At 51.5% G+C, this 18,097-nt stretch overlaps 1 protein-coding gene across 6 annotated transcripts in view; it reads left to right on the top strand.

The window, feature by feature from the left end:
* The window catches only part of TRIM9 (tripartite motif containing 9), a 145,233-nt gene that overhangs the window by 98,205 nt on the left and 28,931 nt on the right, over window positions 1-18,097 (top strand). For 5 of the 6 annotated variants that reach the window (XM_019550963.1, XM_019550962.1, XM_019550960.1 and 2 more), the window contains exons 4-7: window positions 7,579-7,689; window positions 9,159-9,312; window positions 12,139-12,296; window positions 17,955-18,093. In XM_019550963.1, coding sequence (XP_019406508.1) covers window positions 7,579-7,689; window positions 9,159-9,312; window positions 12,139-12,296; window positions 17,955-18,093 — 562 coding nt within the window. The remainder of the gene's footprint in view (window positions 1-7,578; window positions 7,690-9,158; window positions 9,313-12,138; window positions 12,297-17,954; window positions 18,094-18,097) is intronic. The other variant, XM_019550959.1, reaches the window with a different exon arrangement.

Genomic DNA, 18,097 nt, shown 5'->3' with positions numbered 1-18,097 from the left:
ATTACACGTACATGTGAGATATAAGCTGCTGTTCCACAGCCATTGGGCACATTAGACGAGCCTGGAGAGCAGGGCACTTGCAGTCAGCAAGCCATTGCCCAGCTGAAGCCGTCCTGTCGTTGCAGATCTCACACCAAAACAGAACTGAGTAAAATCTTGGCTCTTCCCTATGCACGCTTACAGGAGGGTCCTTGGTCCTACAAGTCTAGGCTCTGGGTTCAGAAGGCAGAGATGCTGTGTCTGGGTATGGTCCCCTTCACCTGCATGGCCACCGACCCTATCCGTGAGGCTCACGGGTTTCCAGCCCTGCAGATTCAGAAGGGCTGCCAGGAGCAGGAAGGGTGCCATGAAACACCCATCGCTACCAACAGCGGGGGTTCAGGACCAGCAGTGGGACAACAGTATCCCTGTGCCAGGGATGCCAGGTGCCATAAGAAACAGGCAGCAGAGTGAAGGCCAGGAGCTCCTTGGCTCTGGTGATGCTCGGTGACGTCTGCAGATGTGCAGTGGTAGATCCTGGCCTGTGTCCTACTTTCTCCAGCAGAAAGACTTGCCACTTCTGTGAACAAGACCCATCAATGAGCTGTGGTAGAGATCATCCTCTGATCTTGTCGCTGCCCGCACCTCGGGTCCCGGAGCTGTCTTCTCCAGCTGATCCATTGCAAGGAAACCCCCCTGCAGGCCTGCGCATGGTCCCCTATGCCTGCAGATCTGTGTGCAACCCCCTCCTCTCTGCCAGTGAAGCTGACTGGGGGGTGTGAGCACCGGGCCCTAAATATAGGACAGCTTTGTTCGGAGCCCCACGCTCAGCTGTACAGCGGCAATTAACGTCCCTCGGAATTTCATTCATCCCGCTATGGAAATGTGTTGGCCTGAGTCCAGCCCCCACTAATTACATGGCTGATGACAGTCCTGACGTTGCTCTGACTTTGTGGGCTTAAAATTCCCACGTTCAATCTGTTGCTTCCTCCAGATGCCTCCGGTGTCTGAGCCCGGCAGCGCGATCCATATGTGCGCCTGCATTGTGTGGTGCGCATGCATCGCTTGAAAGCAAATTACTTACAGAGCGAAGAGTGTGAGAGCTCATGCAAAGCCGTGCTGTGCATCTGATTCCCAGCGGGCCTCCGCGCCGCACGGTGACACGCCACTGACCTTAGATTCTCCTTGAAACCCTTTTCTCATGTAGCACGTAGCCTGAGTGAAACCATCTCTGGGATTTATGCACGTTGCCAGTGACGGCAGATGGCGATCCCACTGCTACTATTTGGAAGGCACTGACTCTTGTGGAGCAGAGGCACGTGGAGGAATTATCCTGAAAGCACTGCACCTGGGTTTAAGCTGCAAAGACGATAAGAAGATAAGGCTTGGTTTGGCACATGCACTTCCCATCAGGGCGGTTTCCCCAAGGATGGGATGGAGGGGGATGCTGGCTTTAGATGCATTTGGCACAGATCCACACGGACCATTCCTGGCCTAGCAGATGGAGAAGGGCACCAAGCCTCTTCCTTGGAGTCTGCAGGGTCCTGGCATCTCTGGTTCATACATGCTTTACAAACCAGAGCAATCCCACGGCAGGGCAGCGACCGCTTATCCTGCAGAGCTGGCTAGTGGCAGGCCCCGAGTCGCGGGCAATGACTCGATTAGAGGATGATCTCTACCGCAGCTCGTTGATGGGTCTTGTTCACAGAAGTTGCAGGTCTTTCTACAGGAGAAAGGAGGCCATAGGCCAGGATGCCCCTCCTTTTCCTTCCTCCACTCTCTCTCTTCTGCGTCAAGAGCAAGGCACTTTACCTCGAAGCAGGCTGCTGCTTGGTGGAGGTTGTAGCACCATCCCCGCCCCGCTCTTGAGATCGGCTTCCTTCAGCGTGTCCCTGTAGCATTTCCTTCTGCTGCCACAAGATCTCAGGCCACAGCTAAACTGGGAGTAAAGTATGTGTTTGGGGAGTCGAGAGTCGGGCATTCAGCAAAGTTGGTGCTTGGGGATCACTGGTTCCACACTGGTAACACTGGCTTCAGCAAGGATGGTGGCACTTGTGCGGTGATCTTCCCATGTGATGCAGAGGATTTTCCAGAGGTATCATTGGTAATACCTCTCCAGGCTCTTGCAGTGCCCTGAAGGTCAGGCCCCCTGAGTCCTTGGCAGTGAGGAGTAGAGCAAAATATGGCCCGCGGGCCAGGTCCAGCCTGCCAGGCCATTCTACCCAACCTGCGGGGCCCTTCTAAAATTTAGAAAATGATTACCTGCCGGTGGCTGCCCATCAAAGTTGATGAGGCACCAGCTGCGGGACCCAGCCGTGGCAGCAGCAAGGTTTCCCCAGCCCTGCCCCAGCAGGTGTCCCATCCAACCCAGTCACTAGCGACAATGAGCCCGCTGCATATGACAATCAAATGGTGAAACTCGAGATAGTCTTAGACAGAGGCATTGCTTAGAGACGAGCTGATGAGGACTAGTAGTCAGACTGCTACAGTTAGGGGATCTAGTTTCCTTTAGGGGCATGTCGACACGGGCTACATTTCCTTGCTTCACAGGTCAGTGCTATGACACTTGAGTGAAGATATGTGGCCAGCATACATGGACTCTGAGCTAATGGTGTCTCAGCCCTGGCTGCACGAGACTGGAGAGTCTCTCCTTTCCCTTGCGCTCCAGGCTGATTCTGTCACTGCAGGGTTTGGTGGTGGTTTCACGGTATTATACTGCTGAGGCTGTGGGGGGCCATTGCTTCAACGAAGCCGATGCTGGTGCCTGTATCACTGTACTGCCAGTGAAGATCCTCTACCATTTATGTTTTGACTTCAAGAAGGCGCCAGGCCTACAGTGCTGCAGGATCCATTTTGACTTCACTGGACATCTTGCCAGTATGAAAACTGCAGGTCTGGGATCAGAGTATGTGCGGCAAAAGTGACCATGTGCTGGGCACTGTCTCTTGGACCGTCTCTTCTGTCCCATTGTTACCTGGTCCTGTACCAGAGGGATGTGGGGATGGCTGAGGATGGTAAGGCCATGGCCGTGAGCAAAGTTACTCCCAATGGCTTGTACTGCTACGCTGTTGATACCTGATGCAATGTAATGGTGGATCAGGGTAAATTCTCTACCCTGGAACCTCACATTGGGCACTAAATAGCTGCTTTACATGGGGACCCTTGGTTTTAACCAAGCCTGGTTGATGAAACATTGAAAAATAGCTTGAGAAGTGAAAATCAATGTTGTAAGCTCTCTTATAACCTGCTATGGTGAAATACAGCATCAGGGCCACTAACAGGCTTCCCAGCCACTACCAGTTGTTTGGTAACCAGACCAAACCCTAGTTGTAAGCACACCTAGAGGATCCCTTGTGCTGGGTGGCCACATAGGAAAGACAGCCCCTGCCCCCAAGAGCTTACAATCTAAATTGATGGGGGAAAGACATAAAGACATGGAGACTTGCCCAAAGTCACACGGCAGGTTGAACCAAGACCAGGATCAGTGTCCCCTGAGCCCTCAGTCTAGTGCCTTAGCTGCCAGCCTCTGCTGTAACTCAACATACTAAGTTCACTTGGGTTGTAGCAATGAATAGTGAATTAATTTTTCCCAGCAGTGGCAGGGAGTCAGTGAGGACAACGCTCTGGTGTGCACTTACATTGCCTGCATTGTAGTCTTGCCTTAAAGCAGTGCTTCTCAACCTTAGATTCAAGGCGCCCCTTGGAAAATCCCAGCTCTTAGTTTTCACTCATTTTTGACTACAGAAAAATACGAGCGCAATTATTTTGTTGCAAAGAACTCAGAAAGCACACCTGCAGGGGTGAATGGTTTCAACACTAGGAAGTCCCAGATGAAATATCTGGGTGTGCCTTGTGAATCCTGTTTGCCTACCTCCCCGTGCGGACATTGCACGGCACCCTGCAGCACCCTTGAAAGGATCTCCAGGCACCTCCAGGGACTGCGGCATCTTGAGAATCAAGAGCAAGCCATTGCTATTGCACTACGTGCTTCCACAGGGTATAACCCAGCCAGCATGTACTGCTTTGGTGGGCAGGAAGAGATTTAAAAACAATGAGTAAGCTCCCCCTTCCGGCTTTTCTGTAGCAAATGCACCAATTAACTAATTCCAGAGCTGTGCCTATGCCGATTAACATCCTTAAAATTGCTGGTCCAGCCTGAACCCGATTCTCTTCTTCTTTTGAAGTTCGTGCTGGCTTGAGTCTCCCAGCAAATGGAATATAATGTTTTCCTAACAAGAAAAATAAAATGGCAAGTCCATAAGCACTGAGAGCTGCATGGAGGAATATTGGTGGGCAGCCCTTTAATGCATTTGTGTGGAAAGGGGGATGCCAGCCTGAGTTATATGACATTTTGCAGTCTACTAGATAATTAAGGATCGGGGATTGAGTTATAATTGAGTAACACAGGATCTTGCTGATTGTGCTGAGTGAGCCATTGTACACCCTTGAAACTAAGGTTCATTTTGATGCCGGAAAGTAGAGCTTGAATGTCTTCACCGGAAGTCCCAGTTTACCAACACAGGTGCTTGGGTGATCCATCTCACCTGCCATCAAATGAGGCTGCCTAGCCAAGGAGGGCTACTTGGATACTGCTCTGTAGTCAGGTTCCTGGCTGATAAATCATAGATACATAGCTATAGTGAGGCAACAGTTAATGTCAAACCATGAACTCGGGAGTTATTCACCTCCATGTACTGAAGTCTTTCAACTAAGCTGTAGCTGCTGATGCTGTTGGAAGGGTGGTGCTTTATCGTCTGCGTAATGTATTAAATAAATGTCACCTATGGGATTGCTTAGCTTAATCGAGTCTGGCCAATTTTACACAGCTGTAGGCTCTTCCATACCTGCTGTTGACACGTTCACCCAAAGTGTAAAATTGCCTTCTCTGATCTGTGCTACAAATCCCCTATCTCCGGTGCAAGTCTGCTGTGTGCGCTGTACCTGGAATTTCCATTGACATCATCTGAAGATCAGGACTCTGAATGAATGCAAAATATTCAGCCTGGATCCAGCTCTATGGGTAAGGATGGGCAGTGCAAATCAGGGAAAGATTTTTTGCTTAGATGTACCAGCCATTAGCATGTACAGTATCCCACCGATTTAAAAAAATCCCCAGTCTTTCTGTATCTATGTGAGGGTTTAAGCCAATTTCCAGAACCCACCATTAGAAGAGACAAGAGAAACCCAGGTTATGAAACAGTTGCATTATTGTAATGACTCGGTGGTCTGAATTATTGAAAAGTTATTATGGGAAGCCTTTGGGGTTGCACATGGTTGTTAACAGTCCAGTTATCAGAGCTGAACTCGATGATGCGTATGTATGGCTGCTAGGGTCCCAGGTAAACCATTGCAGTCGCTCCTTTGGATTCAGGAACAAGAGCTGGGAAGTTTTTCCACTTCTGGGGGTGTCCTGCAAACATGTCCTGGAGAGCCACAGCCAAAGGCGCAGAAGGACCTGCACTCATGAGGGAGCGTGTTCACTGCCCACACATTCTTGCTGCTCAGTATAGGCCATGATGTACTACTTGATCTGCTGTCTAGATCTGTGGATGACCTGGGCAGAAATGGGTTACCCTCATTCTCATTAACTGTTAGCACTGGGGTTGTATCCTGCAAACGCAAACCCTGTATCCTGCAAACTGGGAAACGCATGCCCTCAGTTCCAGCATACTGCAGAACTGAATGCTTGATGAAGTGATGATGATCAATACGCCCAAGGAGGTGGAGGAAAGAAGTAGCCCCTAGGCTATAGGAAGGAGGTTCCTGGAGCCCCTGCTCCTTCCATTCCCTGGCTGAGATTTGACTCAGGCTAGGCCTGACCCTCAGCTGGCATACGCTGGGGCATTGCTGACATCTGCAGCACTGGGCTGATACCCATCTATTGAGGCTGCAGGGCCTTGGAAGCGGGTTACCCAACCTGTTGGCTTTTGCAGGCAGGCTTTGCTCCCCAAGGAGCTCCTCAGCCCATCCTTCAAATATCACAATCCTTATGTAACCTGGGCAGTACTCCAAGAGGTACCCCCTCTCCAATTGAAAGGATCAAAGCAGGTGCACAAGCGCTGTGGGAGGTGTAGAGACTCTCCTCCCCCTGTAGAGCAGAGCCAGACCACCAATGGGGACTTAACCATATACTTTTTAATACTGGGAACATAATAGGCATAAATCAGAGGGTATAGTGGACACTACAATGCCCCAAGGTTAAACACTTACAATCATTGACAAAAACAGGGTTAACAAAATATAAAACACAAACAGCAGAACAAACAATACGGGTTGGCAAAATATAAAAAGGCACAAAATGCAAAATGTCAAATGACAAGGAAACATAGGGCCTTGGTACCTGGAGGGGGAAAAAGGGGGGAAAAACACAATGGCCCCTCTCCACTGCAAGAAGATTTGCTTCTTGTTATCTCACTCACCCCAAGTCACCTCAGCTAGGACTTGGGCCCAGATCTCCCCCATGGTAGGCAGGAACATGCCACCTGCATGGTGGCACTGCTCCAGCCTGCAAGGGGTCTTGACCTTCCTGGAGCCCGGCCTCTGATTGCAGGAGCTGGAAGCAGAGCTGGGAACCCCTCAGGCCACTGCTCAGATCCTTGCTGGAGCGAGGGACCTCTCCTGCTGGCTGCAGCCTCTCCCAGGGGATCCTGGAGCCCAGCGGGAGCCTCTCCTGCCAGCCGCACGCGCGCTGCTGAGGGTCCCACTGCTGCCTGCTGGTCCTGCTCTTTCAGGCTCTTCCGGGGCACTGCTCCTGCCCCGCTGGCTCAGCTCTTGCCAGCTCTGTGAAGCTCCTTCCTTGCTGTCCCTCGCTGGTCTCTCCTGGGTCAGCCCACGCTGCCCCTTTTATCCCCCTCCAGGTGACCCAAAGGGCCAATCAGGGGACACGGGGGGTGAGTCTCTGGGGCCTGATTGGTGCGGAAAGGGAATCCCAAGTCCTCCAATCATCTTTTGCCCTTTCAAAACCCCTGGGCCAGGTCGCTGCCAGCCAGCCCGTCACACTTAAGTTACCGGATAAGCAGACCAAACCCTTCTGCCTCAGCCCAGGCACTGGAGGACAAATCCTTTTGTTCTGGAGGATGAATCCTTTAGCTCTGGCTCCCAGCCCAGCAGCCTGACCCCTTCCAGCAGCTGAACCCACCACTAGCTTCCTCCTCCTGCTTACTCTTCTGGGAGCTTTTTATAGCTCCAGCATGACACTCCATGTCCATCCAAATGCCCTACAGCTGGGCTGTCTCAATGGGGCTACCCAGCGCCTTTTACACAGACAGACCATCCCGTTACATCTCTTTAACAGGAGCTCTGCAGCAAGCCTCCCTGCCTGCCGTGGCGGGGGCCCTTGGATCCCCACCACTGCAGTGGTGTATGTGCACAGAGGCATCTCACAGTGGATCTCATTAGGGACAGGAGTGATGTGGACTCGTCTGTGCCCTTCCCTCCCTCTGGCCCGTCTTTCTTTTGCTCCCCTCTGGTTCTGCCCCCTGATCTTCCCTGTCAGTCACGGGCACATGCCCCTTAGCAATGAAGGGGCAGGGGGAGGCCCTGGGAGTCTCCCAGCTTCCAGCTCCCCGTGGAAACGCTCTTCTCCTTGTCTCTCCCCAGGTGGTCCGGGACCAGATCTCCCACTGCACGGTCAAGCTGCGCCAGACCACAGGCCTGATGGAGTACTGCCTGGAGGTCATCAAGGAGAACGACCCCAGCGGGTTCCTGCAGGTTGGTGTGGGGTTGGTGTGGGGGGATCTGCACTTCCAGGGGCTTTTTGACTTACCCATGGCTGAGAGCGTGCAAAGCCAGGGACCCAGTGGGGCAAGGGCAGATACAGGTCTGAATCTTTAGGCCAGTCAGTCTCTATCCTTGTCACAGAATGGGCCAGGCCGCTTAGGCATCACTTCTCGTCATCATTAGGCACTACAAGAAAACGGAGGTTGAGCGATGCCTTGTCTGGACTTTTTTAAGCAGCACGTCCCACTCTTCCCAGCCACCAGCCACAGGCGGAGGGTGTCAGGGACAAGGCGGAGGCAGGAGATATGGCCAAAGACCTCCTGCTCCCTGTGGGGTTTGACTGGCAGCCCCTGCATGAGGGGGGCAAGGTGTGGGGGGTGTTATCTGTGGACACCAGGGCCCGAAACAACCCCAGGGAATGGGAAGGTGCAGGGTTGGGTCCAATATAGAAGGGGAGACTTCCTTCCTTCCAATTTTTCCTATAGAGTAGCAGCCATCCTTCTTATTCCTGTGACTTCATTTAGAGACCTGGTGCCCAAAGCTTGCCTGTGCCCATCCCAACTACGCAGCTGGTCCAATAAAAGACAGCACCCACGCAATTCCTTGCCTCTCACAACAACAGTTAGAAGTTTCCTTCCTATTTGGCAGCCAATCCAGCTGTGCCGGAGCTCAGGGGCTAGCCGCCCATCCGCTGCTGTGTGAGCAGGACCCCACTCGGGGTGAGATGGGTAGATCTGGCAGTACAGGCTGAGTGAGGGGGCAGCAGTGCCTGCTATGGGTCGGATCCTGATCCATACTCACGTTAAATAATACCTTTACACATCATATCAGCGGGACAGTGTGAGCAGTAAGCAACTACTCCTGGCAAGAAAGGACCCCAGAAGCTGGCCCTTGGTAAGAAGAAGATCATTATACAGAAATCAGGAGCTGAATGCAAGGTGCAGAAGCAAGCAGTAGAGATAGGAAATAAAGGCCAGAGACCAGGGCACGATTCTTCATCCTGTGGTTTATAAAAGGCTCTGAGTGAAGAGTTTTACAGCAGATGATGTTGTGTCCTATGGAGTAAGGAGGACGCTTGCAATCCTCCAGCTAAGGGCTCGGGTGGTGGGTCAGTCACAAGCACGGTCCTGGAGCATGGGAATCACCTCTGTCTCCCAGATGGGTCCAGGCATTGGGTTGGCACTGGAGGCTCCAGATTAGGGGTGGTTCACCTAATGAACCATCTCCTGATACACAATATGATTCTGCTCGGAGCAACTTACACATTTAAGCCTTCAGGGAAGGCATCTAGAGCCCTTGGGGTATTGTGAAGCCATTGGCACAACTTGCACTACTCCGAAGTAGTGGGCATGCCCCAACCCTCGTGACTTACCGCGGCACCACTGCAGCTCCTTCCAGTGCACACCGCCCATCCCGTGGTGACACATGGTAGCTGAGGCTGCACTTTCTATTGCCATCAGATTTCCGATGCGCTCATCAGGAGAGTGCACCTAACCGAGGACCAGTGGGGGAAGGGGACGCTGACACCACGGATGACCACGGACTTTGACCTGAACCTGGACAGTGCACCACTGCTGCAGTCCATCCACCAGCTCGACTTTGTGCAGATGAAAGGTGAGCGCCTGTCCTCAGCGCACGTAGGAAACAGCCCTCAATTCGCTCTTGCCGCAAAGCCTCCTTCCAGGCTAAAATCAGGACGTGCCAGGGGGCAACCAATGGGGGGCGCTATCTGTTTCCTGAAAAGCAAGAAGGGAGAAAAGTGGGGTGAAGCCCAGGGAAAGCCCTGGGGTTTGGGGGTGTGCTGGAGAAGGGAGCATGATGTTGTAACAGGACCCTGAGGGTACAAACTCCCCATGAGATGGAGTCCACAATTACAGGACAGCTAAAATTTGAGGATTAAAAAAGACCCCAACTCCAATAATTAGGAAAAACACGACTCTCCTCTGCACTCTCTCAAGCTTCTCCACATCCTTTTAAATTGTGGAGCCCAGAACTGGATGCAGTACTCCAGCTGCGGCCTCACCAAGGCCAAGCACAGCAGGAGGATGACATCCTGGGATCTGCTAGAGAAGCATCTATGGATGCAAGCCAGAGATTTGCTCACTTTGCCAGCCGCAACATCACACTGGTGGCTCATATTCATCCAGTGGTCAACCACGACCCCCAAGTCCCTTTCGGGCATGGTGCTAGCAAGCGTAGCACTGCCGAGCCTATAAGCATGCTGTGCGGTTTTCTTTCCAAGGTGGAGTACCTTGTATTTTTCGGCATTGAAGGCCATCGGGTTTTCATCTGCCCATTTTCCAAGCCTGTCAGGGTTGGCCTGAATCACCGTCCTGTCCTCAGGTGTGGACGCCTTTCCCCAAAGTATTGGTGTCATCAGCAAACTTGGCCAGTCCCCTTCTGACACCAATGTCCACATCATTAATGAAGGTGTTCAAAAGAGTAGGCCCAAAAACAGAGCCTTGGACCCTTCCCACACAGCAGAGTGCAATTAGCCAGGACACACTCAGCCTCTTTGCAACCCAGCCATTAACCCATCCTCTGCCAGAGCAAAACCCATCCAAAAACCCCCCTCTTTCAACATATCACATCCAAACATAATACGCACACATAACTGTAGCAACCATGAAGGATGGGACTGGCTATGACCTCCTAGTCTGGTGGCAGGGAAGCTGCAGGAGATGAACAGGGGGTAGGATGCCAGAGGAACCCATGTGGCATAGTCTAGATCAGGCCTACCTTGGTCCTGGGGCTCAAACACAAAACCACCCAGCCTCCCTCCTTCCTGGCATGGCCTGTCCCAAGGGAGAGTTGTGGGGGGGACATGCCTGCTACTTCCTTAGGAATAATTGTGAGCCCATGGTGCCAACACAGACCACTTCCCCATGGGGCTGGTCACCAAAGAGGCTTCCCCTGCCCTTAACCAAGCCCTTGGCTTCAGAGGGAATTAGGCGTAGAACTGAGGAGAGTACCACAGAGAATTGCCATACACTTGTGCACACACACACGTGTGAACACACACACACACGTGCACATGGGTGCTTGCACGACTCAGACAATGCCCTGCCTGTCTCTCATACAAAGGTCTCTCCTGAAAGTGCATCCTTCATACCAGGTTTCTTGAGTACATCTGATATCTTTTATTAAACCAACTCAAATAGTTGGAAAAAATTCTTCTCTGCAAGCTTTCAGGTATAAATACCCTTCGTCAGGCCGAGGAAGCATCTGCAGTTGGTCTGTGCTCTAATAAAAGAGATCAGATTTACCCAAGGAACCTTGTCTGCCGATGTGCCGAGACCAGCACGGCTACAGCCCTCAAACAAGTGCTTATATTTGCCTGTGTCCAAGCCACCTCCCTTCTCAAGATAGGCCGGAGCTATTCCACCCGCAGCAAAGAATTGCATCACCTGAGCCAGCCGGCTTCTTTTTTTCCCCTTCTCTTTTTCCTGGAATTTTTGGGTTTTCATCTTTCATTTTAATTTTCCCCTGATTACGTACTGTCCGTGTGTACAACTAGCCACGTGGTGGTGTGCTGCTGGTAGTTCTCATTAATTCACCGGGAGCAGAGATCCATCACAACCTGTGAGCAATTTCCGACGTGTCGTCTCTTCGGAAATTGAAAGAGGATGCTAATTGGCCCTGACTCAGAAAAGCATTATTGGCTGGAGTCCTGCTTTACACCTGTTGGCTTTTTGGCACGTATTAAAGTAGGGGCCTGGATCTCCACTTCAAGACCAGCCCCATAGGACTTGACCCTGCCAGAGGCTTCATTCCTTCCTTGATGGATTGCCTTACACCAGTCATTAACACCCAATAGCAGACACTTCAGCAAGGACATACAAAAAGCTCTTAAACATTTGCTGCTTCAACCACAGCAAGGACTTGAAATAATGCCCTGCCATTACTTATCCTATTTTATCTCAATGGCATTAATTGGTACCTGTGCATCTAGTAGAGCAGCCAAAAGCACTTCCATGGTTCTTCATTAGCTGCACCATCATTTTCAGCACTTTCAACAGAGAAGTGCAAGGCTCAGCTCGGGTCACCCGAGAAGGGCTGAGCACTTAGCTTGCACACACGTCAGCAAGCTGCCACCTTCCCTTAACAATGTAGCCTAAAGCGTGATGTTTAATTAGGGAGAAGGGAGGGGTATTGCTGTGTTTTCACACTCGTCCTAAATTGAGAGGAGAGGAAGTTAAAAGAAAATAAGGGAACAAAGTGAAGCCGAGCCTGACTCTGGAGAGCATCTCAGAGGAAGGCAGTTTCATGAGACTGACTCCAGTGTCCGGTGCAGAGCGGGTTCCCAGAGGAGGGATCCAGCCTTTGCACGTGGCATGAAATGTGCACGTGTGGATGTGGGTTGCCACAGTTCGGATGCTCGCGACTCACCCAATTCCCGCTCTGGTCGCAGAAGCCAGAGTTACACTAATTTGTGCTTAGCTTCCTCTCCAGTGCCGGCGCCCCCGATCCTGCAGCTGGAAGAGTGTTGCACCCACAACAACAGCGCCACCCTGTCCTGGAAGCAGCCGCCCTTGTCAATGGTGCAGGTGGAAGGATACATCCTGGAGCTGGATGACGGGAACGGCGGGCAGTTCAGGGTGAGTCCCAGCCGCCTTTGCAGAGCACACCGTGCAGAGGAATGGGAGCGCCTTTCTGATGGTGCCTGGTGTGGTTGCTTTTGTTCCCCTTGCACGAGTGAAAAGACACAAGGCAGTCGAGAATCGGGCCTCGTCTTTAGCCAGGATCGCGGGTATGGCATTTACTCCTGCCTGAGTTCAGCTGTCTGTGGATCTGGACTGAGTCTCTGCCTGTCCGGTAACAGGTCCTGTCCTCCTTCCTCTCAGGTATATCCGTACCGTGATGGGGTTGAGGCAGGGATGTCTGGGGAGGGTCTCTGGCCCGTGCTGTGCAGGTCAGACGGATGACTGGAACAGTCTGTTTGAGCCTTCAACTCTACAAGGATGGAAAACATAGTGACTAGCTTTGGAGCTACATAGCGACTAGTTTATCCCTCACCCATTGCTGCTGGGACAAGGTAGAAACAAGGCTGAGGCTACTGAAACCCTAGAGCGCCTCTGTTGCGAGACTGGGAACAACCCGATTATTACAGACCTTCGCAGGGCTACACGCAAGGGGCAGTGGTGACAGCAGGGCCCTTTAGGGACAGTGTTAAAGCCCATTTGTACATAACACTTTAAAGAGGGTTTAAAGCAGGTTAAACGCCTTTTGCACCACTTTAATGGGTGTACATGACACGGGGGTTTACTTTGCCCTAAACGGAAAACACCGCTTCAATTTAGGGAGAATTAAACAGATCAGGCAGGGCGCACAGGGCAGGGAGCAGAAAGCAGAGCAGCCAATCAGCCAGGGAGCACAGAGCAGGGAGCAGAACAACAGATTATATGGGAAGCACAGGGCGGGGAGCAGAAAGCAGAGCAGTGGATCAGGCAGGGGAAAGGGATTGGTGTGGCACTCAGGGACGGTTCACAGCTGATTTGTGGCATGCTGCAAAGTGTCCTAGCTTACCCATGATGGCTGATTTGAGCTAGCATGGGTAACAGTGCCAGAGAGCAGGCAACGCCGAGGGTTTTAGCACATCCATGCTCCGTGCCCGAGCTCCTGGAGAGCCCATCCCTCTGGCTGCTGGCCCATGTGAAAGCCCATGCCGCCACGTCTTCGCTGCCCCAGTTGGTTTGCCACGTAGCAAAGCTTTCTGGTTCATCCCTCCACTCTCCACTTCAGGCACCGAATCCCCTTCTCATCTTCGCTCGGCAGACTCCCCGCTGCGTCTGAAGGCTTTCGGTTACCGGCTGACCAGCAAGCAGCCCTGCAGGCACCAATGTCTTTTTCCTCGGGAATTTAGCATCCATGGGAAAATCCTTCCAGGCTCTGAAACGACTCACCCCCTTCCCTGCTGTTCACAGATGACTTTCCAAATCCACCTGGGCTTTAAATATTCACCAGGGTCAATACCTCTGCTGGCGACAGGATCCTGTTTAACTCCTTTTCTTCCCAGTTGTCAGGTGTCATTAAAGTGTGGGACTCATGGTCACCAGATGCAGTGGATGCTGCCAGCTTAGCCAGATTTAAAAAGGGAGTGAAGGCGTCCTTGGAGGAAAGGGGCATCAGTCGCTATTGAGCCGGGGAGTGAGGGGCACGGCCTGTGCATCAGAGCGTCCTAGCCCTGCAGTGCTGGAGGCTGCAAGTGGGAGAGGAACAGCGGAAAAAGCCCTGCTCAGACCCAGCTCACCCTCCCTTTTAGCATCCGCTCTCTGCCCCTGTGTGACACAGGAGATGGGGCAGGATGGTCAGACCTAATAAATGGCAGTTTTTATGCTCTTGTGAGTGCAGAAGTCAGCTCCAGGTGAGTGCCTGCTTGCTGAGGATCAGCTCTGGGGCAGGCTGTTTGCATAGACCTGACTACTTCAGCTCCCAGTCATGCAAGCACAAGTCAGCTTACCCACACCAGGGCAGCGGGATCAGGGAATCCCACCGCAAAACCCCAAGAAGGGGTCACCATGCAGTTCCCCAACCTCCCCCTTGTTCCTCCCAATACCTTGGTGCCCAGGAAACAGCTGCCTAGCTCTGGGCTGAGTGCTTTTCTCGTGTTAAACTATTTCTTGATGAAACCCATGACTTGTGAATGAAAAGAGCTCACTCCAGGCCCTTTTTAAATGTTGCTTCAAGGCATGAATAGTCCTTGATTGCTGGGGAAGGCATGCGGTTGACTGTCCCGCTGGCAGCAAGAGGCATTGAAGGCTTAGGGGCTTCTCTCAATTGCTGTAATTATGCAATTAAAATGCAATTTTTCTCTCATTCAACATGCTGATAATTATGCACCCCCCGTATATTCATAACTCTTCAGAGTAGGCCCAGGGAGGCAGCCGAGCACGTTTCCTGAACCTGAGCTGGAAAACATTTTGCCAGAAAGAATCAGAGCAGATAAATGGGAGAAGGGGCCAGAGGAGACAGACAGGATACCGCGGCACTTAGCTGCGCGCCTGTCCCATGCCGGCGGAAAGCTGTTCCCCAGCAGGTCTCAAGTGGCTGTAGCGCTCATTCCTATGGATCTGGTTCCCAGCTCTCCCCCCATCCCGCTTGCTTCCTCCTGCCATGTGCTCGCCCTTTTTACTGCACATATAGCTCTGCAAGACATAGCTCCTAGCATTACTGCATAAATAGAGCCAGATGTGCTGGGCTCAATCCCATTTGCATTGCTTCAGTAGTAAAGAAGGGAACCTAAAGCTATGCCAAAGGAGAAACTCTGGTGCCTTGAAGTCTGTACGCCTGGCCCTAGCCACCGATTCTTGCCTTCTGCCTTGCGGGGGTCCAGGCCGAGATCCCAGGCCGGCAGAATGGATCAGAAAGGTCTGCTCCAGGGGCGATGATCATGTGCGCTGTGGCTAGATGGAAGAGCAGGAAGCCGAAGGGTGATATAGAGATGCCTTTGTCTTCCCCAGCTCCAGCGGGACACTGAGTGTCCTGATAACCACGCAGATGGACGCAGTAGGGTTCAGTGAGCCCATGTATTTTAGACCCTTGCACTGCATGATGCAGCATATCAACAGGGCAGTACAAATGATGCCAAAATGCTGTAAGCCACTTGTCAAACCAAATCACCCAGTGGTTGCCAAGCCCTGGGGTCACATCTTGAGAAGGGGTTCAGCTGGCCCGCAGTGTCACGTCGATGATTTGTCCAACAGCCTAGTCCATGTTCTGGCTCAGGGCGATGCTGGATTTCAGCTGCAGTTGCAAAAAAGAAAGGGTAATGTTTGCCAGAGTCTCTAATGCGTTCCTCCTCACACGCTTGCTAGGCGTTGTTGTGTTACTCGTCTGTGCATGGAACCGTTACCCCCACACCTCCTCCCACAGGCATCTCCACCGGCACTGTTTGTGCATAAGAGCAGCTCAGTGTACAGCCAAGCTGAGAGTGCAAAGCCCCTTACATGCATTACTCACAGAAACTACATGTAACAGAGGAGCCCTCGCTCTTCCTTTTGGGGCTTTGTTACAGATGATCATTTTAGCTTTACTGAAAATGAAATGAAAAACTAGGCCATTCCTAGCCTACCTTTTGATGGAGCAACAACACCAAGGGTTATTAGATCACGGGGTGTCACTCCCAGCCCCAGGATGTCTTCATGCATCGTTTATTAGGTTGTCTCTCAATGAAGTCAAACAGTGCAGTCCTAACACGGCCAAGAACAAACCGATGTGAAGTAGAGCAGAGTGCGACCAAGTGTTTAGATTCAGGCTTGTCCCTTTATTAGCAGAGAGCGAGAGAGACGGGAAGTTGCTCCATGCCATTTGTTTTCTATGTAGAATAAGGCAGATCTCTTGTTTGATGGGGACTAGGCAATAAAGGATTTGTGAAGGGGGAACTGGCACGTCAGCTAGAGGACAACAACCAGTTTCTGTACCAGGGAGGACAGTGGCCAGGGCAGAGGCCTGGCGGCGGTGGTGGCAATGGCAGCTATTCTTGTGCCTCCGCAGAATTGGCACCTGGGGCTGATATCACAAGTGCCCACCCTAGTTACGCTACTGGCTATGTGTGACAGCCACGTGCCCTCAGTGCACAGGAGCTCAAAGGCACGAGGAGATAATCATGAAACCCTTCCTGAAACCCAGTGCTAGATGCATTTCACCTTTCCAACTATTTAAGTTGTTTTCCAACTATTTAAGTTGGTCTAATAAAAGATACCAGATTCACGCAAAGAACCTTGTTTGCCCGTCACCTTTCACGGCACTTGTTCGGTGCATTTGCTTCGCAGCTCAAATTGCGCTTCTCACCACTGGCGGGTGCGTGCTCTGAAGGAGAACCGTAATGTATATAACTCCCAGCATCACTGTCAGCTGAGTCAATTTGCTCAGGATTCAGGGGCAAAAGTTAAAAACAGAAACCTCTGTTCTTTTTTTATTCATGAGCAGAGGCATAGTTAGCTGTGTTAGTGGGAAGGCAAGTAGAAGGCAAGGTATATCTGTACCTTACAGACTAAGCAAAGTAGATTTTATATATATATATATTTTATAGATCGCATATATAATATATATATCTCACAAGCAACATTAGCATTGGATGAAGTGAACTTTAGCTCATGAAAGCTTGTCCTCTATATGTATACATACACGCACACATACATGCCTATATACACACACACCCGCACACTTTGCAAATTTACCCTGCCTTTTTTTTTTTATGCCTAAAGACATTATCCCAAGGGAGCCTCGCAGCTCCATCCCTGCAGGATGGAAGGGTGTGTGTTGGCCTGAAAGCAGTGGCTCTGTATTTAAGTGGGGGCTGTTTGATCAGATGCACCGCTGTACTCTGCAACCCCCAACAGAAATACAAAAAGGATTCTTGGGTACCAAAAAAGAGTGGAAGGTATTTGCAAGGAAGCACAGAGCTAAAACCCCTCCCTAACATCCTGGATGAAAGCAAGCAGGCCCTTCATCACATCCTCCACAACTCAAAAGCGAACCTGATCGCTGACAGAGTCCCTGACCATTTCACGAGTCTTTGGGGCTGATTCACATCTGCTTTTTATGCTCTTGTAGCTCTTCATCTGAATGGCATTACGTTGGCGTAAGTCTGACATGTTGGCCGGTCAGCTCTAGATCCGTAAAAGGATCCGATCTTTGTCTTCTCATCAAAGCATTGGTCCCGCTGTCTGAGCTGATAAGGAAATATTTTCCAGTATAGGTCTCGAATAAGTGGCCTTCATTCAGTTTAGAAGCCAGCAACAAGTTTCTGTACCAGGGTACATCAGCAAAACTCCTCTGGATTCAGTGGGAGGTTTACTTGAAGAGAAACCTTGCTTGCCTACAAACATCAAGGCTTCTGTGCCAGTGCCGTGGAGGAACTGGTGTCGTGTGGCAAGCTGTCAGAGCTCAGAAGCAGGATGCAGGGTCATTTTATCCAGATATACCATTATGATTTAGCACTGGGCTGGGTTGTATCCAGCCGGGGAGGGGTTAATTTGAGCCTCCTCCCCTCCCCCCGGCTCTCACACTCCAGTATATAATATACCAGGCCCCCTATCACTCCAGCTGCAGCTGTAGCTGGGGTCCCCAGGTTCCTCCAGCCCTCCCAGCATCCGCCCAGACACTTTGGCCTGACAAAAAGGTGTCTAACTGGCATGCCCATGTATCGGGAAGCTGTGGAAATACTGTGTAGCAAGCTGTCTGAGCAAGGCCCTCCTCTACCTGGATATGCCCCATGCATCAGGCACTAATGCAGCCTTTTGTGTCTTAACTAGGAGGTGTATGTCGGGAAGGAGACGATGTGCACCGTGGATGGCCTGCACTTCAACAGCACCTACAGCGCCCGTGTCAAAGCCTTTAACAAAACAGGAGTGAGCCAATACAGCAAGACCTTGGTCCTGCAGACATCCGAAGGTAA

Source organism: Crocodylus porosus, unplaced genomic scaffold, assembly GCF_001723895.1.
Source record: "Crocodylus porosus isolate Cpor-Errol unplaced genomic scaffold, CroPor_comp1, whole genome shotgun sequence".
Taxonomy (NCBI): Eukaryota; Metazoa; Chordata; order Crocodylia; family Crocodylidae; genus Crocodylus; species Crocodylus porosus.
This window is presented reverse-complemented; position numbering and strand designations above follow the sequence as displayed.